Source organism: Ambystoma mexicanum, chromosome 10, assembly GCF_040938575.1.
Source record: "Ambystoma mexicanum isolate Mex_15411 chromosome 10, UKY_AmexF1_1, whole genome shotgun sequence".
NCBI classification, from domain to species: Eukaryota; Metazoa; Chordata; class Amphibia; order Caudata; family Ambystomatidae; genus Ambystoma; species Ambystoma mexicanum.
The window spans coordinates 643,694,558-643,718,291 of NC_090932.1; the positions used below are offsets into that span (position 1 = coordinate 643,694,558).

General features: G+C 46.1%; 1 protein-coding gene across 4 annotated transcripts in view; it reads left to right on the forward strand.

Moving 5' to 3' along the window:
• The first annotated feature begins 7,605 nt into the window (after positions 1–7,605).
• Positions 7,606–23,734, forward strand: part of LOC138491614 (nuclear body protein SP140-like) — a 3,009,150-nt gene continuing 2,993,021 nt past the window's right edge. For all 4 annotated transcript variants that reach the window (XM_069618235.1, XM_069618234.1, XM_069618232.1 and 1 more), the window contains exon 1: positions 7,606–7,867. In XM_069618235.1, coding sequence (XP_069474336.1) covers positions 7,626–7,867 — 242 coding nt within the window. In that variant the 5' untranslated portion in view covers positions 7,606–7,625. The remainder of the gene's footprint in view (positions 7,868–23,734) is intronic.

Consider the following 23,734-nt stretch of genomic DNA (forward strand, 5'->3'; position numbering starts at 1 on the left):
TCATCTCATCAGTCACTAGAACAAGGACCTGAAAGGCCTGGTCTTGAGACCTCTAGTAACCATGAAGGTACATCCTTGGAGGATCTAGGTGAAGTTTGGTCCCCAATGAAGAATGCTATATCATCAGCCCCCGAAGCTTGGGTCATTACCTTGCCAAGGGCACCTGGAGATCAAACAACACCTGAACCACTGATCTGAGTGAAAACATGATTTCTTCAAAAGGAAATACTGGATCTTGATCTGTTCAAAACTGGATCACTATGAAAGTAAGATCCAGAGTTGGAAAAAGGTGATCAGACAGCAAGGAAATCCCACTGTAAATATAATTCATGAAGATGTAGGGGAGCTTAGTGGAAACCAGCTAGTGATCCAGCTATGGGAAGACTGCAACCCCCTTTTCAAGAAAGAAAGCCACTAGAGGGGCCAGCATCTTTGTAAAAACTCTGGGAGCTGGCCAACACAGGAAGGTATCTCTCTGTCTGTGAGTCTTGAGCAACACTGGTGACAAGGGTGAATTTGGACCTGAAGGTAAGCACCTGAGAGATCTAAGGAGATCAGCTGGACCTCTTCTGGAGGAGAGGTAGAATAATCCACTCCAACATCTCCCTTCTAAAGCAAGCTGGAGAAATAAATATCCTGAGGCGTGGAACCAATCTAAAGCCCCCTGATGTGCTGCCTTCTGTACAAAAAAACGGACTAGTGGCTCTTTACACCACTTCGATGGAGCGGGGGTAGGAACGATGATGTGTTGCTTCATTAGAGATATAATTTAAAGTACAGGTCACAACTAGCAATCCTGGGGGAGGAAGAGCTGTGAATTCTAGCCAATACCCATCTCCGGAATCTAAGACGGGGTCTTTCCAGATGCTGGATCAAGAATTCAAACAAGTCCAACCACACCACCTGACATTACCCTAGATAGTTGGGGCTTTGCCTCCGGATCCAGGGGTTTCAGAATGGTCTTGAACAGAGACCTGATCCCACCTTTGGCCCCTTCACAGAAGCCTATCCTGGTGCTCAGAAGCCCTGTATCTTCCCTGGATGTCCTCCCGTGCCTTTGCCCCTGCTGTGCTCTTGATTGCTTCCTTTCCAACCGGTGTGATGATTGAGGGATTTGACCAGTAATCCTCCAATCCCAGCAAACCCAGATATCCTTTCACATGGGCAGCCCACTTTAAGGAGTTGCCCCCATGCTGGGACAAAACATCTTTTTTTGTTTTCTTTTTCTTTTATTTTCAACATAAAGGTAAAACAAACTCCAACGTACACAACAGGTCTTAATATTTCAATATATATCTTTTAGGAACTTTGCCACCATGGCTCCATTTTATGTGCTCTTGTCTTGCCATCAGTATGTTAGTTCCCACCCCCTCCCTCTCGCCCAAACAACTCAACCGGCCTTAATTAGTCTCAGATGCTTATACTCTCCTTATTTAAATATACATTTTGAATGTAATCATGGCAATATGCCGTCATGCAATATCGTGACTCACAGTGCCAGTGCTCTTCGGTGCGAATAGTCTGTGTCAGCTCTTTCCAAGACCCTATATCATCACTTAGGACGTTTGTATATTGGGTGGCTGCCTTTTGCGACAGTCGTTTCTGCTAGTGTCCATTTCTGTAGGTCTTTCCACCACATCTCTACCGCAGGGCCTTTTGGGAATTTCCAAGCCATTGCTATCCTACGCTTGGCCAATGCAAAGGCCAGGTCCTTCATTATACTCATGTATTGTCCATCTTTGGGACGTGGGAAAATACCCAACAGACAGGCCACAGGGGATTGGACATTGTACATTATATCATCCTTGGACATTCTACTTGCAATTTCCCTCCAGTATAGTTGTATTTTTGAGCAAGCCCAGAACATATGCACCATCCCCACATTCTCCTCTTTACATCTGAGGCAATGTTGTTTGTGCCCTTAAAACTGGCACTCTTTCGAGGTGTTAAGTAAGCATTTTTACGATACCCAAATACTTTCTGCCACTCTGCATCCGTGAAGGGGTTTCCCAAGTCTGTCTCCCAGCTCAGTCTTACTTTCAATGCACTCGAGAAATAATTAGAAAGAAATAGATCATAAAGTCTGGACACGGTATGCCCCGCTTCTGAAATATCGAATATGGCTTCTATGGCATTGTGCGTGGTTATCTGTTCACAAATTGCAGGCCATCGTTGGTTCAGAGTGTGCATTATAGTTCTATGTAATAAGTACTGACCTCATGTATACCTATGTGTTTCTTCAGCGCCTGGAAGTCCATCAATGTGTCATTTTGCAACAGGTCCCCAATTGTGACCACCCCCGAGGATTCCCAGAGTTTGCGTATACCAGATCGTAATTGCTGTCCCTCTGACAGTGCTGCCGCCAGGAGAATCTGTGGGGAAACGAGGTCCTTGACTCCTAGTATCTTACAGGCTCTCTGCCACTGCTGAATGCCTAATGTTACCAAGTATGGTTGTTGTCCTAAATGGGGGGTTTGTACCAACAGAATCTCTTTCAGATACTACTGTTTTAATGCAGGTTGCAGCAGGTGTGAGTCAAGTGTCGGTTCATCTGCCAGCCAGCCCACATCAAACTGCAGAGAGTAAAGTTCAAATTGTTTTACTCCGATCCTACCTTCTTCATGTGCCCTTTGGAGAGTTTTTAACGCCAACCTAAAGCGTCTATTCTGCCATAAAAACTGTCTGCACTCTGTGCCTAGCAGGCCAAAGAAGGGCTTGAAGATATTATATGGAATGTTCACAAAATAATGTAAGTCTGGGCAACATTACCATTTTTAGTAACACAGCCCTGCTCATTAACGATAGGGTAAATCGCGTCCAGAAATTGATGGACTTCTTGACTTCCAACGCTATCAGTGTGTTGTGTTTATGCTCCACCAAGGGATTATGATATATATCTATGCCCAAGTCCTGGAAAGTGTCTGTGCTACACTTCAGCGCTAGGGTGGGTAACAGGTCTCTGTGTACTCTAGTCAGTCTGGGAAGTGGGAACAGACATGACTTCTCGCGGCTGATTGCGATGCCTGATAGTCCGGCAAAACCATCGAACATCCAATATGTATTGCAGATTCTCTTCTGGCTGCTGTATATAAAGTAGCATGTCATCTGCATACATGGATATTAAATGCTGTACCCCAGCTATGCATATGCTCACGTCCTGATATTCGTGTAGGCCTCTGGAATATAGAGGTCAGCACTATATTTAGATACATGTTTCCTCATATATCGAGGGGGTATAAGAACCCGCTGTTACACAAAACAGAAAGTGCACACAACATTCATTAAATTTTGACAGGTGTGGGGTAGTGATACCCCCTCGATATATGAGGAAACATGTATCTAAATATAGTGCTGACCTCTATATTCCAGAGGCCTACACCTATTCGTGTTACCACTGCATAACCAACCTTGTTCGTGTCTTTCAACTATCTTCCGTGCTTATCGGAAGAAATGTAAAGTAAATTGTGGAGTTACCTACTACTTCCTGTGTGAGTACATAATAAACATTCACATTTAGCACTTCTGTGCCTCTGTTTAGGATCTCCCCATCCTGATTATTTTGTTTATGAAAGGAAAGCAACGAAGTTAGAGAACTGTTCAAAAGACTCACTATACTTACCTGTCGGACTCTTGCCAGTGAAGTAACTAGGCAGCAACGAGCCCGCATGAATCCACGCGTCCCTGTGCTGAAAGCAGGACGGAGAGCACACTTTCCAAGAAAACAAGGCCCAGTCTCCAGTCGTGTAGACTCCAGGGAAGGGTTTGAGGTCGTAAGAGGTCAGAACAGGCTGAGTGACGTCCCCGTGGATACCAGGTGAGCGTTACAGGCCTGTATGAGGCACAGTTCATCACAGGTTTGTTTGGTTTGGACAGAGGTATTATTATCGATTCTCGTAAACTGAAGAGCGCCCATCTTGTACGCTATGTCTCGCATGTCTAACATTACTGGTGCAAGGTCTTCCGCAAATTCTTTGTAGAATTCATTTGGCAGGCCGTTCATGCTGGGATTTGTCCCAGTGGGTAAGGTCCTAATTGTGCCAAGTATTTCGTCCAGGGTTAAGGGGGCATCGAGCAACTCTGAATCCTCTATATCTAGACATTGGAGGTGAATCAGGTCTAAGGCTTCTTGGAGGCTTCAGTGCTGAATCCTGGCCTTCTCCTTGTATAGAGTGCTGTATTATCCTTAAAAGGTGGTATTCACTTCTGCTTGTATAGGACAGGAGAGACATTGGCTATTGTTGATGGAGCAAATCACTCCTACTTACTCTCGCTCTTATACAACCATGCTAGGAGCCTACCAGGTTTGTCGCCCTCAGCATGCTGCCTCTCTATGTATGTAGTGTAATTGAATCTGCCCAGTCTTTCCCAATGTTCTAGACATTCCTGTCTCAGTTCAAACACTTTTTGGAGGCTTGTGTCCTGATCGGAGTCAGCTCTTTCTGAATCTTCCAAATCGTGTTCGGCCCTAGCTAAATCCCTAGTGATTTCTGCTTGAATAACACCTGATTTGCAATGCTTACCCCTAATAACCACCTTGAAGGCCTCCCATAGTGTTCAGGTGGAATCAACACTGTCAGTGTTTTGTATAAACCTGTGTAGAAATGTTGAAGGCTGCCATTTAGCTGTGTGAAAGGCTGCAAAGTCGCTGCATTTAGCTGCGATTTAGCTGTGCAGCTATTTCATTTTTAATTGTGTGCTATAGCTGTAGCATAGATGTGCAGGGACTGCCCCGTAGCTGTAGTGGGGCTGTCAAACGCACAATAAATGTCAGTTTGAAGCCTATATTACAGCTAAAGGACTGCCAATCACACCCTTATCACATCCTTTATATGTAAATTAGCCACATCTTAGTGACAGCCTTGACACATCCATTATCACAGCTGCAGAGTTTGGTGGACGCATTGAAATGAAATTATATTTTATTTATATCGCGCTCGTACACAAGTGTTTCAGAGCGCAACCAGGCAAAGGGAGTGGAACAAGGGAGAACAATAACAACGATCTTACTATGCCCAGTGACATTGAGAACGTGCAAGTGCATGGAAAGGGAAAAGGGGAAAGTGCATGGAAGGGGGGTGAAGTGGAAAGTGCGGAACAGAGGAGAGAACAGAAGAAATAACAAGTAAAATAAAATAAAGGCGATAAACACTGGTAGTGCGGCCAGCAAGTGTCAAGTGCTATATTAGTCAGATAGGGTATATCTGATAAGTGCAGAAGAAAGGTGGGAGTGGGACTGTATGGGTACAGATACAGGCCCCAGTGCAAGGGGTGGCCCGAAGGCAGTGCAGGAGGTTGGCAGGGTGAGCAGGTACCAGGGCCTGAAGGGCAGAGGGGGGGCAGGTGCACAGTGCCGAGAGAGAAAATAGATCAGGAGGGGAGAAGAGGGGCAAAGGCAGAAGCGAAGAGGAAGGTCTTGAGGTGCTTCCGGAACCAGAGATGGTTCACCTCAAGTTTCAAGGGGAATGATATTCCAAAGGGAGGCCCCAGCTGAAGACGGATCTATCCGTAGCTTGTTTCTTTGAAAAACGACTGACCCTGAGGGAGTTAGAAGTGGAGGAGCGAAGGGCTCGAGAGGGGTGGTATCTATGGAGGGATAGTTGAAGGTATTTTGGACTCGAGCCCCAGAAAGCCTTGTGGACAATGCAGAGGTTTAAAATGTAATCCTGGCATCCACTGGGTGCCAATGAAGGGATTTTAGAGCTGGAGAGATACGATCCCAGGACTTGAGGCCAAGGACAAGTCTCAGTCCTGTTCTGGATTAGTTGTAAAGGGTGGAGAGTGGAGGCAGGTAGATTTAGAAAGAGGCTGTTACAGTAGTCCAACCTAGAGAGAACCATAGCTCGGGAGACAGTGAGTGTCTGAGGGAAAGAGAGGAAAGGCAAAGTACCTCTAAGGAGGTGCAATAAGAAGTTTGACTTTTTAGAGACGTCAGAGATGTGTGAGGAGAAGGAATGTGTGGACTCAAAGAGGACCCAGAGGTTCTTAGCCTCACATGTAGGGGTAGAAGGAGGGCCAAGTGAGGGCGGCCAGAGAGTGAGTGCAAAGGATGGTGAAGGTGTACCAATGAGGAGGATCTCTGTTTTATTAGCATTTAGACAAAGATCGTTGGTGGCACACCAATTCTGAATGGCGATTAGGCAATCGGAGATGAGGGAAGGAGAGGAGGTGGCTGAAGGAAGCCTGAAAATAAGTTGGGTGTCATCAGCATAGCACTGGAAGTTTGAGCAGAAAATGGAAATGCAGTAGGCCAGAGTTGCCAGGTATTGGTTGAAAAGCCAGGGCGAAAGGTTAGACCCCTGGGGAAGCCCACAGGTAGAGAGGGATTTAGAAGATAGGAAGGACCCAAGTTGTACCTGGGAGGGTCGATCAGAAAGGAAAGAGGTCCACCAGGCCAGAGCCTGATCAGTGATACTCAGGTTGTCACAGAGACAATTGATCAGGGTGATATGGTTGACCGTGTCGAAAGCAGAGGAGAGATCAAGTAGGATGAGGACAGAGGGAATGTTAGAGTCAAGGTTGGCGAGCAGGTCTTCATGATATTGGGTTAAAAAATTGCAGGAAGTAGTTTGCAATCCCAGTAAAACAACTCAATTGGCTAATTAGCCGGCTGCAAACATTGGTCTGTAACATGGATGAAACAATCCAACAGTTGAATAGAATATACATAATAGCACCAAGTAGCACGGCACTAAAAAGTTATACAATGTTTGAATCACGCACTATATAAAAAGTAATGTACATGATGATCATACCAACCGCTTGTTGCAAGACTACAGGTCACAGAAAGCAAGAAGAAAAGCAAGAATTGGAGGACACTGAGCATGTATGAAGCTACTGTTAAATGAAGAACTACTATCCGGGCACCCTCCTCCTTGCACCCTGGTACCTAAAAATGCAAATAACCACAGTAAACGCCAAAACTATTGGCATTGCCACCTCTTGTTTTTTATTATTCTTGGCATTGTCTAGTCAAGCCCCAGTGCAACGAGTGAAGAAGGCATCCAGTTGTTTTACTCACTCCCTTGTTTCCACAAAGTTAATTACTTCGTTGAAATTAACTCTGTGGGTATAACTTCAAAATAGTTCGAATGTGTATTTGTAAGGTAAGGGGTAAAAAGGGTTGGGGAGGGATTTGTGGTAAGGGTGGTAGTGAAGGGGGGAATGGAGGGCACCCCCAAAATACCCACAAAGTAAAATACAACAAAGTAATTTAATTCAGTGAAATGGCATGGAACCGTGAAAAATACAAACCCAAGGTTCATCTCAGCTGCCTCTGCCCCTACTCCACTCCCACCCTTTTGGATTTAGCTAGAGAACCACTAGTTCCTTCTACCAAAACAAGGAAGAGGGGGTGTGCGGTAATGGCAGGTTTGCACGTACGCTGCTAATACTTGCTACGAACAGCCTGCATTTTAAATGTACATAGTTTGCTGGGGTGTGTAAATACTGTGCAGCCCCGCACCTGCAGGGAAAACCTCACAACCAGTGTGTTAACTAATATTTCAACATTACCATGTTTCCAACCACACCTTTCACATCATGGTTTCCGTTAATGCCCCATCCGCCCCCGCCACCCCACGCCCACCCAGACCCTGTCATCTTCACTGTTCAATCAACAACGCGTAATGTTCGAGATTATCCTGCTAAAAATGGTAATCTTTAAATGTCGCTCCAATACCCGTTGGAGCGACAGCGATACTAAAAGCCTAATTTATGCGGAAGGGTGGGAACAGGTTCGGTTGGTTGCAGCGGGTGAGCAGTTTCAGTTTCGCTTTCCTAGAAACAGAAAACTGCAGAAGAGAGAAGAACAGAGGAAGCGAAACAGGGCAAGAATACAACTGCAGAGAAAAGAACAGACGGGGCCCAGGTAAGAAGAATGGGGAGTGCATGTTAGAAACGTGACAAAGCAAACTTTTTTGAGCTTTTGAATACTGGACTCCGTTTCTGGGTTAGACGCACAAGGCGGCAATGCGCAGGCGGAAGGAACTTTTAGATAACAAACATTGTCAAAGCCAATAGCTGTGGTTGCTATTTGATAGTACATTTGCATACTGATAGCTATTTTGAAATACTGGAGCAGGAACATGTGTAAAAGAGGAAATATGTTTAAGATTGCATGATATAGAAACTTTATACACACGTTTACTTGTAATGAAGTAGCAGCGTTAAAGCTTGAGAAATATTTTTTGTAATATACATTGTTCATTATGTTTGGGTTTTAGTGTTCTTATTATTGTAGTATTTTGAATACAGACTAAAATACATTTGCAAAAATAAAGCGCACTGAAAACGAGGTAAAATAAGTTTTCTTTTAATGGAAGAATATAAAAATGAAAACAAACACGAATAAAAAGACATGAAATACATGAACACAAACAGAAAAAAACACTTGGTCAGGGGCAGTATGTTTCAGAAAACGTGAGGATAGTGCATGAGGAGTGGAATGGTGCTTTACAGATGGACATAGATGTTATCTTGCATTTGTATAGCGTCTCCTGCTAAAGTTTAAGGCTTTGAAGTGCTTTGCCTGTTAGAGAGGCATAGAGAGGCAAAGGAAGAGTATGATAGAACATTCGGTATCTTCTTCTTTAAAACACTTGATTTCGGCAGGTTTGCTATAAAGCATACATCATAAAAATCGCAATACATACATTTTAAAATATAAACTTAAGGTATGAATGCTAGGGACATTTATCAATACTACATATTTGTAAATGCCATTTAAAAGTGCTGTGTAATACATTCACTTGTTCCTGAGAGCCACAATTTGTGGCATCTATTATTGAGCTAATTTTTCATATTCATGGCCCTGATTAAAACCAGAGTAGCAGCGTTAACTACTAAATAGAACGATCGAGATTTCATAAAAAGCTGTGCCTCGTTCCTATGTCTAATGCCATAGTGGTTTATGACAGGCTTAAGCCATCGATGCCTTACAGCATTGTGTAGTTGCCAATCAAAGAGAAAATGTAATTCATCTTCATCTTCCCCAACCCAGAATAAGCATTTAAATGATGCATTCTTACTCCAGTGTAAAGTGAAAGCAACAAGTGGCAAAATGCCCAATCAAAATCATGGATATAGGTACTTCTTCCGTCTCTCAATTTGGTAATGTAAGTATGGTTCAATCTCGATGCTGGATTTAAGTCCATTCTCTCACCTATCACACTCTCTACATGTGGTGTCCCCAGGGGTCTAACCTATCCCCCTGGTTCTTAAATGTTTGCATGGCCCCTCTGACCCACAGGATCTCTACCTTGACCTCTAACTTTCCGTGTTATGCGGATGACACGCAGCTCTCTTTCAGGCGACCTTCGGCCTCTTCCTCGCTCATTCCTGACTGTCTGCAATTCAGTATTGGTGTGCTGCTAATGATTTCTGCCTCAATGCCAATAAAACCGAGATCGTCCTCCTTGGGACCCCGGCTCCCTCTTTCCCACTTTCCCTCTGGCCAGCCTCCCTTGGCACTGCGCCACCTCCTGCTATTGAGGCAAAAAATCTAGGAGTAATTTTCGTCTCCACTCTCTCCAATCTCCTCTCAAATCTCGGACATCTCCAAAAAGTCTCACTACCAGCTGCACCTCCTCATAGGTATTCTACCTTTTCTCACTTTCCCCAAAAAGCCCACCCTCTCCAGAGCCCTGGTTCTCTCTAGGCTAGACTACTGCAACAGCCTCTTTCTCCATCTTCCTACTTCTACTCTCGGTCCTCTACAACTCATCCAGAACAGAACCGCAAGACTTATCCTTGACATCAAGCCCAGGGACCTCATCTCTCCAGCGCTGGAATCCCTCCACTGGCTCCCAGTGGCTGCAAGGATCAAGTTCAAGACCCTCTGCATAGACCACAAGGCCTTCTGGGGCAGGGGCCCACACTATCTACAATGCTCTCTTCCTAAATACTCTCCCTTTAGAGCCCTCTGCTCATACTCCTCCAACTTTGCGGGTGAGCCGTTTCTCCAAATAGAGATTTGGGGGTAGATCTTTATACTCTGCAGGTGCCTCCCTCTGGAACAGCCTCACTGCCTCTCTCCTTCGTGAGCCGCAGCTCCTTAAGTTCTGGAAACTCGTCAAGACCTTCCTCTTCTCTCTCCCTCGCTAACCTCCTTTCTTTTCTTTTCCCTCCTGCCTTCCTCCTCCTCCTGCTCTTCCCTAACTCTGCTCAGTTTTTCCTGACTGGTCGCCTGGTTCACCTTCAGCACCTCACAAGTCCCAGGCTCCCCTGCCAGTGTTTGCACTTGCTTCCGGACCTCTGCACTATGACCAGCACTACTGCACTTTCAACATTCATTTCCATGAGAGGGGTAATGTCTCTGCACTTAATCCAGGGCTCTGCTGGATTGTGTGCACTTGTTCCCCCGGCCCCCTCCCTCGTACTTCCGTCTGTACACTTGCATGTACCTGAATGTTCATTTGTCATGATTTGTCCTGTCTTCCCCTTTGTCTCCCCTCCCTATCAGGGTTGTGCCTGAAACACTTCACTTGCACTAGGCGGAATGCTGTCAGGCCCGGTAAGCTATTTAATCATTTTTTGTTAGTTCATTCAGAAACGTAAAGGCCTAAGAATGACTGCTGTATTACCTTGCTCCCTTCCCGCCTCAAAGCGGTTTGAAGCACTTCACCTGTGTATAATGTGAGAAACCTGATAGTGTCTCACTTACTAGTCCCCAGGGATCTGTCGTCCAGGTGGCCAGGAAACGGCCATCGCTATTGGATCCAGTTCCTGGGGGTGGACCAGTGCGGGCGGATCACCTGGGTGAGGGGTCTTCGGGGAGTTCAAGGGGGACACTAAAGGGTGAGACACGGTACCCCCTTCCGTATGACACCCTTTACCCATCCTACCCTGTAGGATACCTAGAAACTCAACCCCACCCCTTTTTTGACACAAACACTTTCTAACAGACTGATTACCATGAAAGAGGACGGACTAACACCAGAGCCGAATACCTGACATGTCCCAACACAAGGGTCAGCCAGAGTCAGGCAATTGCCAAGAATTACACACACCTGACTTCCCTTCCCTTTCCCCATAGGGATAAAAGGCATAGCACAAAAGCACACAGGCAGCAAGGCCAAACGCATGAAGAAGCAGCTATTCCAGGACAGCAGTTCAAACAGAGGAGAAAGGTGGTGAGACCTGAAAGAACGACAAGAAGGGAATTGCCCTTGCCCTTTTCAACCCAGACCTGCGGAGCCTCCGAGAAGGGAAACGTGAGACCGGAATTGCAGCTGGCGAATGGTGCGAAGGATAGCAGCGGTACATGGGACCCTCCTGCACTGATGGCTCGGGCGGGGAGAAGAGGTTGCCATTGTGGTACCGGCCTTGACTCCAGAGGCAGCAGACGCCAACAGAGTTCGGCACAGCCGGTGAGTCGGAAAGAGCTGATAATGGGTCAGACTGTGTTGGGCTCAAGGTTGTGAAGAGCAACCTTATATGAAGAAAGAAGACTAAAGCACAAAGGTCTTTTGTAAACAAAATAGGTATCAGTTAGAGTGGTCCGGCGCCACGTGGGTACTCAGTCGAAGGACTCCTACTGATGCCCCGCTCCTGAACAAGGAGAATGTGTTGAACTGAGAAATCAAAGTGGTCATACGAGGGTCAAGCCAAATGCCTTGTAGAGTCAAACGTCTTCGTTGTTGTTGAAACTACAAGTACCAAGAGGTCATGGGGAAGGCCAGCGTGAGGTGTCGAGGTGGTCATACAATGGTCAAGCCAAAACCCTTGTACAATCAAAAGTCCTTGGCACGTTGCAGAAGTCTTTGAGGAATATGAAAGAGTCCCCAGACTAAGGGAAATGTGAAACTGGCGTTTGAGCCCCGATGGGGGGAACCCTGTGTGAACTGTGATATTTTGAAGTACGTCCTTGCCAGAGAATAACAGAGTGACCCAGCGAGACGTGATCGCCCTTCGGAAGTCTTTGTTTGAACTAGCAAGTGCTTTATGAAGCCGGTGAAGGAAGGTCTGAGCCCGGATGAGGGGAACATAACTAAACTAGATGGTTGTTTAAAAAGACATTGAGACTTTTGAATACTAAAAATGAAGAGTGTGATTGAAAGCCAAATGTGAACCCGGCTGAGGGATGCCTGCGAATTAGGGTGAAGAGTAATACACCCGTGAACATTTTGATGATAAATGTGAACCCGACTGAGGGATGTCCACAGTGAGTTGTTGGTCTCAGCCCGACTGAGGGAGGCTAACGTTGAGAGAAGGATTGGAGCCCGGCTGAGGGGGATCCAAGGGTGAAGAGTAATCTCCCAACGTGCAGATTAGTAGAAGGAACTTTTGTTTTGTTGTTTATGGCATATCAGTCCCTCTAAAGCAAGAGACTTTGCATGAGAGAGACTTGAACACAGAAAGTCCTGATATAAAGAAAAGGAACTGCAACCTCGTGCTGGAAAAGCCCAGGAGCGTGCTGTGTTCAAGAGTCCCACTTTGTCCCGTGCTAAAAACATGGGGAAGGGAGACCCCAGGCATAACATCATGACTTATTATTTTGTGAACACTTCTTTCTTTTCTTGTGAACACTATCCCACACTATTTTGTAGCATAGCGGTAAGGATTGGCAATAGGTTTTCTTAGTATAGGCCCGTTTTATTTGACTAGACTCCACTTGGACGGTATTCTTATTATTTGATGGTCGTAGCTTGCTCCCATCTTAGATTTAGGTTTAGTAGGCATTTATCTCACCCATTTTACAGTTTAATAAACACCCTTGAACTGTGATCACTTGTGACCGTCTTACTTTGATACCATGCCTTCCTTACAATAAGCGCTGTACAAATAAACAATAAACAAACAAACAAGTAGGATATAGCTGTGTGACAGGCATTGTGATATACGATAGTTAATTCTCGTTTTCAGCATGCAGACTCCAAAACTGAAACTTTAGTACTTTATTTAGACTGGGATCCATATCTTGCTGGATCCAACAACATATCTTCAAGACCCCAGGGGCATTACATTAGGTGGTAATGGCCCTCCAGCGAGGGTCTTATTGCCATTAGTATTCCAGGGTTTTTAGCCCCGGGATACTAATCGTGGTGTTATTTTTTTCAATTGGCTTTTGTTTTGCCGGTTGAAAAAGCCACTGCAGCAGTACACGTTAGTTCTACAAAGACTAGAATGCACTTACTCCTTTATTACTACAGTTCAACAGGACGCTATTTTGGGCCAAGTTGATCCATAGTAATGAATGGGGCGGTGTACGGAGGTGACTGCAGAAGCTTTTAGAACACGGTGCGAGATACACGCAAATGCCTACACGGGATAACACTGTGGTATGGCTCGGAATTGAGCCAATCCACGTTCAATGTACCCCGTGGCATCGGCCTGCCGGGTACTAATGAGAGATATAGGCCTATAGTTGGCAGGAGTCTTTCTGTCACCCTTCTTATAGATTGGTAACATTATTGCTCTCCTCCAGCTCTGTGGGGGATTGTGCAATCTGTAAAGCTCATTAAAAGTTACAAGGAAAGGTGCTCATATTTCTGGGTTGTTCTTGAATAACTCCGCTAGCAGAAAATCTGGGCCCAGAGCCTTACCAGCATGTTGTGACAGAATAGAATGTTCAACCTCTGCTATCGAAAACTGAATGTTCTGAGAAGCTTCAGTGCAGGCAGAGATCTCATCTTCAGAAGAATCTTTATCGTCTACAGACTCAGAGTATAGTCAGGTGTCCTCAGCATCATACAAGGACTGGAAATGATCAAACCATTGTATAGATTGTAGATTATTTGGTCTCTGTCCACCGTCCCTTTTCCTTACAATTCGCCAGAATACCTTACATTTATGCGCAATAGCTTCATTATATAAAGAAGTCCACAGAATCTCAGTGCACTCAAATTTCTTCCTGCCGAGAAGTTCTTATGCTCATTTCTCAGACTGACCGCACAAAACACGGTCATTCTAATTAGAACTGTCAGCCGCTGCGACGCACACAGGGGCTGACAGGCACGCCAGGACCCAATGTAAGTTTTTGATTTTTGTAGGCCGCCCAAAATCGGCTGAAAAAAATCATTCTTATTGTTGTGCGACTTACAAAAAGCAAAATTATCACATAGAACCGAACATACAGTAGCACTGCGGTAGATTCTAGTTAACGTGCATTTAGCTTTGGGAAAATAACACTTTGATCCCGACAGACCAAGACCTTACAAATCTGATTCTACAGCTTAAAACATGAAATGGCGTAGCATAATATAACACAGTGCAGCATACCAAGCCTACCTCAGTGTAGCACCTCAAAACGGGACTGTGCATTGATAATATAGCTTAGTAAATTCACATAGCAAAACATCACAAACACACGCAATCTGCTCCAGACTCACCTTCTGCTTCTCTTGGGCTGACTGATTTCAAGATTAAATGGCTGCTCTTTTGTTGGCCAAGGCCCTGGGTCTTCAAGGGCAAAGGACTCCACCTCTCGCACCTTCCTTCACTCTGCCCTAGGGAAAATTGCTGTTTCCTTTCATTAAGTTGTGCCATTCCTCCTTTGATTAGGAGGGGTTATCTTTCTTGGCCAGAGGGAGGAACATTTGAGTGCTTTTTAGTGAGAGAGTGATGGCACATCCTTTGAAACAACTGGTGGCTTCCATAAATGGTGTTTCTTTTTATGTTCATTTATTAATTTATTTTACTTGACCAAACCCTTGGCTTGTGCTTCTGGGCAGAGCGCTAAAGGACTCAAAGCATGCCATTGACACTGTATTGGTCAGACAATTGAGTCTTCCATAGTGTCATGCTGAGCATGATCACGTTAAAGCCCTACCAAGAATAACTTTCATTTTTCATCTTTGACACTGTCAACCATGCCATCCTGCTCAACCGTCTCCGTGATAACCTGGGTATCACTGGTCAGGCTCTGGCATGGCTGACCTCTTTCCTTTCCGGTCGACCCTCCCAGGTCCAAATGGGCTCCTTCCTCTCTGACATCTTTTTCTCCACCTGTGGTGTCCCCCAGGGATCCAACCTCTCTCCCTGGCTTTTCAACCAGTATCTGGCACTCCTTGCCCACCGCATCGCCGCTCTCTGCCCCTACTTCCAGTGCTATGCGGACGATACCCAGCTCATTTTCAGGCTACCCTCGGCCTCCTCCTCTCCTTCCCTCATCTCCGACTGTCTGTCTGCTATCCAGGAATGGTGTGCCGCCAATGACCTCTGCCTTAACGCCAGTAAGACTGAGATTCTACTCATCGGCACACCCACTCCCTCCTTCCCTGCAGCTCTCTGGCCGGCCTCCCTTGGCCCCCTTCCTGCCCCTACCTGCAAGGCTAAAAACCTCGGGGTCATCTTCGACTCCACACTCTCCTTCTCTCCTCATATATCTGACGTCTCTAAGAAGTCACACTACCAGCTGCACCTCCTCAGAGGTATTCCTCCCTTCCTCTCCTTCCCCCAGAAGCTCACTGTCTCCCGAGCCCTGGTTCTCTCAAGGCTGGACTACTGTAACAGCCTCTATCTTAATCTGCCTGCCTCCACTCTCCGCCCTCTGCAACTTATCCAGAACAGAACTGCGAGACTTGTCCTTGGCCTCAAGCCCAGGGACCGTATCTCTCCAGGACTGAAATCTCTTCATTGGCTCCCAGTGTCTGCGAGGATTAAGTTCAAAACCCTCTGCATTGTCCACAAGGCCTTCTGGGGCCTGGGGCCTAAATACCTTCAACTCTCTCTTCCTAAATATCTTCCTTCACGAGCCCTTCGCTCATCCGTCTCCAACTCCCTCATGGTCAGCCGCTTCTCGAAGCAACGAGCTGGGGGTAGATCTCTCTCCGCAGCAGGGGCCTCCCTCTGGAACAGCCTTCCTGCCTCCCTGAAACTTGAGGAGAACCATCTCCGGTTCCGGAAGCACCTCAAAACCTTCCTCTTCGCTTCTGCCTTCTCTCTCCCTCTCCCCTGCTAAACCTGCTTAACTCCCCACTGAATTCTGCACTAAACCTGCATCTGGGCCACTCTCAGCGACCTCGGTCCAGGGCCCAGCCACTCTCCACCTGCACTGCCTCCCTGGCTCCCCCTGCACTGTGGGACTGTCACTGTATCCCTACAGTCCCCTTCCCAGCACTTGCTCTGCACTTACCTCGCACTTGCCACCAGCTGGCCCTTTTTATTTATTATTATTATTATTATTTTTTTTTTTAACGCTACTTACCTTGTACTGCACTTTCCCCCCCACCTCCTCCCCCTGCACTTTCTCCTTTTCCCCTTACCTCTGCACTTGCGCGATCTGAATGACACCTGGCCTAGTAGGATCATTTGTCTGTCTTCCCCTTGTTTCCCTCCCTCCCTGCCTCGTCGCGCCTTGAAACACTTGTGTATAGGCGCGTTACAAATACCATATCATATCATATCATAAAAAAACATTAAATTCATAAAAACAAATTGAAAAACTTTTTTGCCCAGGAGCAGTATGGTTTAGAAAGGGTGAGATTAGTGCATGAGTGAAGGGTGCTTGTGGGCACGGGCATCCCCTCCCCGTGTTTGAAAAGCATACCTTTACAGATGGACATGTATACTTTAGGCTCAAACAAAGAGGGGCAGTTCAGCCTGCATAGAATGAAAAGAGAAGTTTTCTCCACGCTACTCAGTAAATAAGAAACAAAAAATAAATGTTTGAAATAATTCTCACATTTGGACCGAATTTAATTTTTTTGAAGAAAACAAGTAAAACAATACAATAATTTTTACTTTAATTATTTTAAATGTCTTTATTTTAACTATTCTAGATTATTTTCAATGAAAAATAACCTATTTTTTTATCTCTTTATTTTCAGCCCTTGTTATTATTCTTAGAATATTATAAAATGGAACCCTATTTTCCCATTTATTAATGATGCATAAATTAAGGGGGTGTGGTGTGTGATCCCGAAAATCATCAATTAGAAGACATGCGATAAAACTATCAGTATTGTGCATTACTGTCTGAAGAAGATATTCTCTGTCAAGGAGTCTGGTCATCTATAATATGTGGTCTGCTTGTCTTAGATGCCGATCATTTTAATATTAACATTTTTCTGGTGAGGGAGCACCAGTAACATATGACAATACGCACCCCTGGGCCAAATAGAACCTGTCTAGGGTCAACCCCTGGGCTAAATAGAACCTGTCTAGGGTGTGGTTACTGGCCCTTAGTTAAGCGTTTGCATGTGAAAATAAAACACACTCACACCATGAATTGTTTAGATGTTTATTTAAAATGAAAGTAGTAAGTGAAAACGTACCACCAGCAACAAACCGGTTTAAAGGCACTAGACCAACAAAGCACAGAGCATTACATAAAACAAGAAACCACAACAACATTCATTAGAAACCCTTGCAGGACCACAGCCTTTGTTTTGAGAAACATAAAAGGAATATGTTCTTTACTTACTTCTGCCCTGACAGTAAGCTCTACAATAAGGAGGGGTGTTTTTAGAAAGTTGTGCAGAGTCAGTGGGTTGGTGGGCCCCCTGCCAGAGTGTCAGGCAATGAGACAATCCAGCAACGGGTGGCAGAAGAAAAAAGGTGATGGTTAAGAGGAAGGAGAGAGAGGGTGTAGCAACAGTGTGATTTCCTTGGGGCTGCTGTCTCAGGTGACCCCTTAGAGCAACCATAACGTGTGGCAATTGTAGAGCTCGGAGGTAGAGTGGCCCAGGCCTTGGGCTGCTAAGATGGCAAAGAGGGTGAAGAATGGCATTCAATGCGTTACACGCCTGCATGGCGTAATGCCCAGGTTGCATGAGGATGGCAGCTCTGAAAGGGGCTAAAGTCCACCACTGTCCCATTCCTACTAAACATTTTGGACAAAGCAGCTTACCTGCAAGTGCAAAAGTTCCTGGAGGACAACCACCTCCTAGGGCTTCGGCAATCCGGCTTCCGGCCGCGACATGGCACCGAAACGGCCCTCCTTGACCTTAAAAATCAGATGGACGATCTTAGAGATGCAGGCAAACCAGCACTACTTCTCCTTTTGGACCGATCTGCTGCCTTTGACCTTGTTGATCACAAGACCCTATGCTACCATCTCGTGACTGCAGCTAATTTCTCCCCCCGGGCCTGTAAATGGATAAACTCCTTTCTGAAAGAAAGAGTAATGAAGGTTTTCTCCGACACAGCCTCTGCCAATCCCAGCCTCATTCAATGCGGCGTCCCACAGGGTTCCTGCATTGCCCACACCCTCTACAATCTCTTCACGAGGCCCCTCTTCAAAATTCTGGACGCCCTGGGCATCTCATACACCAACTATGCTGATGACACTCAGGTGCTCATCCCCCCTCTCGGGTGATAAGACGTCCGACCTTAACACCCTCAACTCCATCTACTCCACTATCCAATCTTGGATGGCAGAGAACTGGCTATGCCTCAATACTGAGAAAACTGAACTTCTTCTTATTGGATCCCCGTCCACCCTGGGCAGGCTGGACAAGCAATACAGCTCCTTCACCGTTGACAACATCCCCATCCTAGTCTCTCATACAGTCAAAACCCTTGGTGTTTACCTGGATCCGAACCTGACTATGGACAGGCAGGTCAATGCCATAGCTTCTGCCGCAGCCTACCACTCCAAACTGCTTAATGCCGTGAGGCCATATCTCTCCCAACAGAACTGCCTTACGATCGCCAGGGCAATAATCGGCTCAAGGCTTGACTATTGCAATGCCCTACTCATAGGAACTTCAGCGAAAAACCTTGCTAAACTACAACTTGTTCTGAACAATGCCCTTAGGGCTGCCACCGGCACTTCACGCAGGGACCATATCTCAGGTCTCAGAAAACAAGTCCATTGGCTCCCAGTCAAGGAAAGAATCATATTCAAAATCCTTGCCCTGACGCACAAATGCCTCCATGACATGGCCCCACCTTACCTTGTCCGAAGGATCGCCAAACCCTGCGCCACCAGGCCAGCCAGAATAACATATGCCAACATGATTACTGTTCCAAAAACCAACAAAGCACGTGCTGGTGGCACAAGCTTCCCCACCATGGCTGCCACCCACTGGAACGCCTTACCACCACACCTTAAGCTAATTGAATCCCATGGTGCCTTTCGCAAGGCCATCAAAACCAAGCTCTTCATTTAAACCTGCAGGCCTCACGTGCACATCCCCAACAATCTGCATGTTTACTGCTAATGTATGTACCAATGTGTTCTGTAAAATGTAACTTCAAGAATACTTGATGGCCGGCTTTTGCAACCCTTAAATATGCCTTCTTACGATCCGCTTTAAGCGCCTCAATGCCCTCGGGCTGTAGTGCGCTCTACAAATGTAAAAAATAAAAAAAAATAAAAAAAAAAAGTCGGGCAGCAGCCCACTGCAGTCCGATGGGACTCCCCACTGAGAAGGGACGAAGAGACGGGAACTCCAGGAGAAGTGGCTGGCAGTGTGAGGAGGAAGCTGCACAGCACACTGGTTTGGGCCGCATGAGCTGGGTGTTTATTACACGTACCACCTTGCACGGTCACGTGAATATAACAGGACAACGTCACCCCGGGAGTGGGAGGCAGTCGGCCGACAGCTGAGTGGATGTGGGTTTATCCGTGCAGCGCGTGCTCTGTCATTCCCGCTGCATCTCTCCCAGCTCCCACCAGCACGGCCGCAGAGCAGGAGAACAGGACACATTCAACACTGGCGACAAAAGTGGAATCGCGAACCAGCTGGCAGGGGCCCCCAGGAAGAAGAAAAAAAGAAATAAAAGCCAAATGCAGCTCGGCAGGACACAGGGCCCAATTTATACTAAAGAGGCATATGAAATCTGCACACGGCCCTACAGGCAGCATGGAAGTACATGAAATCGGGTCGAAGTCGAAAAAGATTCCTCCCTGGCGTAGTCCGAGGACGAAGATGAGAGGATGATGGCGGCAGTTGCAGCACAACAACCCTGTTAAAGGAAAGGTAAGGTACTTTTAATTTCTGCACTAGAGCGAGGAGACCAGTAGTCAAAGGGGAAGAAAAGAAGACCATGATGCAACATCCGAGTAGATGAGCAAGAGATGACCATGATCATTGACACTGGAGCTTCAGTGAACGTGATGCCCCTCGATACACTGCGCCAGATGGAACCCCAACCAATGCTGAAGCACACACACAACAATATGCATACAGCGGCAGGAAGCCCCTACCGGTGGTGGGGTGGTTTCGCACCGCACTTAGCAGGAATGGGAGACCGCCAATTCAGTCCAAAATATACGTTGTAGAAGCAGGCATCAAATGCCTACTCAGCTGGAGCTCAGCTGAAGACTGGCAATGATCAGTTTCATCTATGACATCACAGAGGATGATAATCTGCGACCTCCTAGCAAGACACCCCAGGCTACTCCTAGGGGATCGGGTGTTTGAAGGACAAAGTAATCAAACTGCACATCAACACGACCATACAATCGCAAGCAGTGTGGCACCGGAGGAGACCCTTCCACATGAGGGACCTGGCCGCCAAGAACTACGCGATTTGGAGAAAGCTGGAGAAAGCTGGAGTAATTGAGGAGGTAACAGGACCAATACCAACTCCACAGGTCTCCCTGATGGTAGTAACAAAGATCCGAATATGCATTGACATGTGTCTCCCCAACGCGGCCATCAGAAATAGGAGGATAACATCTGATCATTTATTCATGTCTACTTAGTTGCTAGTATATTTACCTTTCTCAATTTTAAAAGCCTCATAACAAAATAAAAAGACATTGATAGTTTAAAATAATTGCGATTGCTTCAAAATGGAGATGCGCGAAAGGCAGCACTGCAACCCCAAGTGTAATATTGTTAATGGTGGTCAGTGGAAGGTTGTTATGTCCGGAAACCATGACAAATGGGCATCCTGCGACAAAGCGGTTCTGACTTAACCACACACACATGCACTTTGGCAACAAGCACACCATCATGCTAATACAGATAAGCATCATGCTGAGGATCACCCACACATGGCTGGCACATCAGCATCTATAATAGAGCAATGCGTCGTACTTTCGTGGTGCTCACTTGCTGCCCAGTATTTGGAGGATCCTTCGAGAGTGCCAATCACCCACCCACCTCACAATCAATTAGTGGAAGGAGGGAAGGTGACAGGCACTGATTGTCACATACAGGACTTACCTGTGAGTCTGAGTGACGAAACGATGTGAAAAAGGAAAGCTAGTCTCTCCTAGCAGTAATGGTGACACAGATTGCCTCACCTTACACATCCTCTCAATAATCTCTCTTCATGCTCCACTGCGTCATTCTTCCTCTGTCTGGTCTCAGTCTATTTTCTTCTCTCTTGGCTTCCACCAACAATGCCACTTACCCTACAACCCCTCCCATTGGTCCTAGCACCCATCTCGCTCCCCAGGCTATTCGCTAGTTTGTTCTTTTCCTGGGTTAGTAGTGTAGACATGAGATCCCTCACACTCGGGTCAGCTGGAGTTTTGCCATGAGAGCCAGCAACAAACACAGTAAATTACAGAGTTCTTATGTGTACAGTCTGTAAGGGGAGGCCACCAGCGTTATGCACAGTCAGCCCGCGAGAAACATAGTCCTTCTCAAAGTTATTCTCTGCTTGTTCTGGTGCTTCCTGGACGCGGTGTGCACCGTGCCCACTCCACGATCCTGCTGCTCATCGCCAGCTTTCTCTCTGTTGGGTTGCTCATTCCTTCTTTTGCCTCAAGGACTTCTGGGCTCTGTAGTCCTGGAAGAGAGAGGAAAAAGAAGACTGTCCAGAAAAGGGATTACAAGTGGTAGTCACAGGTAGACACAAGTAGAAAGGATTGAGACCTGGGACCCTCCCTCACCCCAACTCCGGGAAAAGAATGGCTCTGGCAAACACCCTCATAGGCCTCCTGCCCGCGCTAAGAGCGGTCCCCATTCCCCCCTGACAGGGTCAGATCTCTGACCCCATCACAGATATAAGAGGTATATGACGGGGGAGGTTAAATAAGTGTAGGGTGTTGTGGCATCTTAGTGTTTACATCTGTCTCGTTCTTGCAGATGTGAATCTAACTGATGATGTGCCCACTTACCTACTCCATATCTCCCACAGCTACCTGAAATGTGCTCTTTGTACCACTCACCTCCTGGCCTAGGCACCTTCTTGGGTTCCAGCTTAAAGACCAGGGTCTTGGCTGGGCAGGGTTTTGGACCTTTCTGCTAATACCTCCCTTCGCTGTGTGACAGTACTTACACAACTATATTAGAGTGCACTGAACCCTACATATCCCCCTTCTTCTCCATTCAACCCTACTTCTACTCATCTGGAGCTCCCTCCCTTCTCCCGCTACCCATAGCAGCTCATCTGCAACCCTTGGACCTTACTTGTAATCCATGGTTGTGTACCTAAGTACAGTGCTCTGTTAGCTGCTGGGTTTGTGTTTTTTAAATCCCACCAATAGAGCAGCGTTTTTCTTTCTAGGTGATCACTTGCTTCCCAGTATTTGCAGAACCCTTGGAGCCTGCCAAGAGACTAACTCCCCCACAGTGAATCAGAGCAAGGGGGGTTCTATTAGCCGCCACGGGAAAGCACACGTCCTCTATGAGAAGCAAAACACATTTCAGAGAGTTCTGCTTTTGTAAACCTGATGCTAAAAGGGAAAAAGGGAAGAGCACATTTTGTGACGACAGCTGAACTTCCGGGGGCATGTCAACTAGTTACCAAATATGCCACAGCATGTTGTTACTACAGTTAATGATTAATGGTATATATTAAATATGTATAAATATGTTTCTTCTTTGCGAATCACCTCTGTGCACCGTTAACTTACGTTAGTTCTTCGTTTTGTGAACCATAATTTGAAAGGACTTCAGCATTACAAAAGAGAAATCTCCACCTACCTGTCACCCGCGCGCACACCTTCGTATGCTGCACACCAGCTTTTCCTTTAACCGATCGCTCTCGTCTTATATCACACCTTTTTCCGGTCCATGCATCCTAAGCAGATTAAGGTCATACATTCCCTTGGCGGGACTTAATGCACCTTACCTCAGACACGTTTTATACTCTTGAGACTACTATGGTGGTGAGCTGGAGCCGAATAAAAGACTAATAATGATGATGATAATAATACTGGGCATCCCTGCTGGGGGAGGCAAGGTGGGGAGATTGCACAGCTTTATTGGTTCTCTGCCACCTCCAGCTTATGATCTGCCTATCATCTGCTGAAGGTGATGGTGCTCCGAAGGCAGGCTGGTTTTCACAGTCTCTTTGTTTGCTTAGTCTGTCCTTTCTTGTGACTTCAAGGATACACCACAATGAATAGATGGGCTATGGTAAGCATTGGGTTTGGGGCATTACATCTTGCAATTCCTGCATGCTGTCGCACACTGTTGATAGCTAAATGCACTGTTTACAATTAAATATGAAATAAAATAAAAAAAAGACAATTCCAAAGTGAAACACATTTTAAACCTAAAACCACCAGTTGATTTCCCTTATCTTGTGTTTAGTGTAGAACTCCTTGTTCCCCACAGATGACCATGACCTCAGGTGAAGTTCCAGTAACTTCTTTATTTAGTTCCAGTACATTATGATGGTCATATAGTGTCAGGTACATCTGGGTTCAGAGCAACATACACCTGCATCCTCCCAGGTAGGCTTACATCTCCCAACTGACCACGTAGAACCCCAGTCACACATAAACATTCTAACCCTTAACACTCCATTGTCAATCAATACGCTGACCAAAGGTTCCATTAGGATGCAGGATAATACCAAATCCCTACATATCTCCCTTCCTTAGGGACATAAAAACACAAGTAGATAACTTAACCATAATGGCTAATAACAAAACGCACACAAA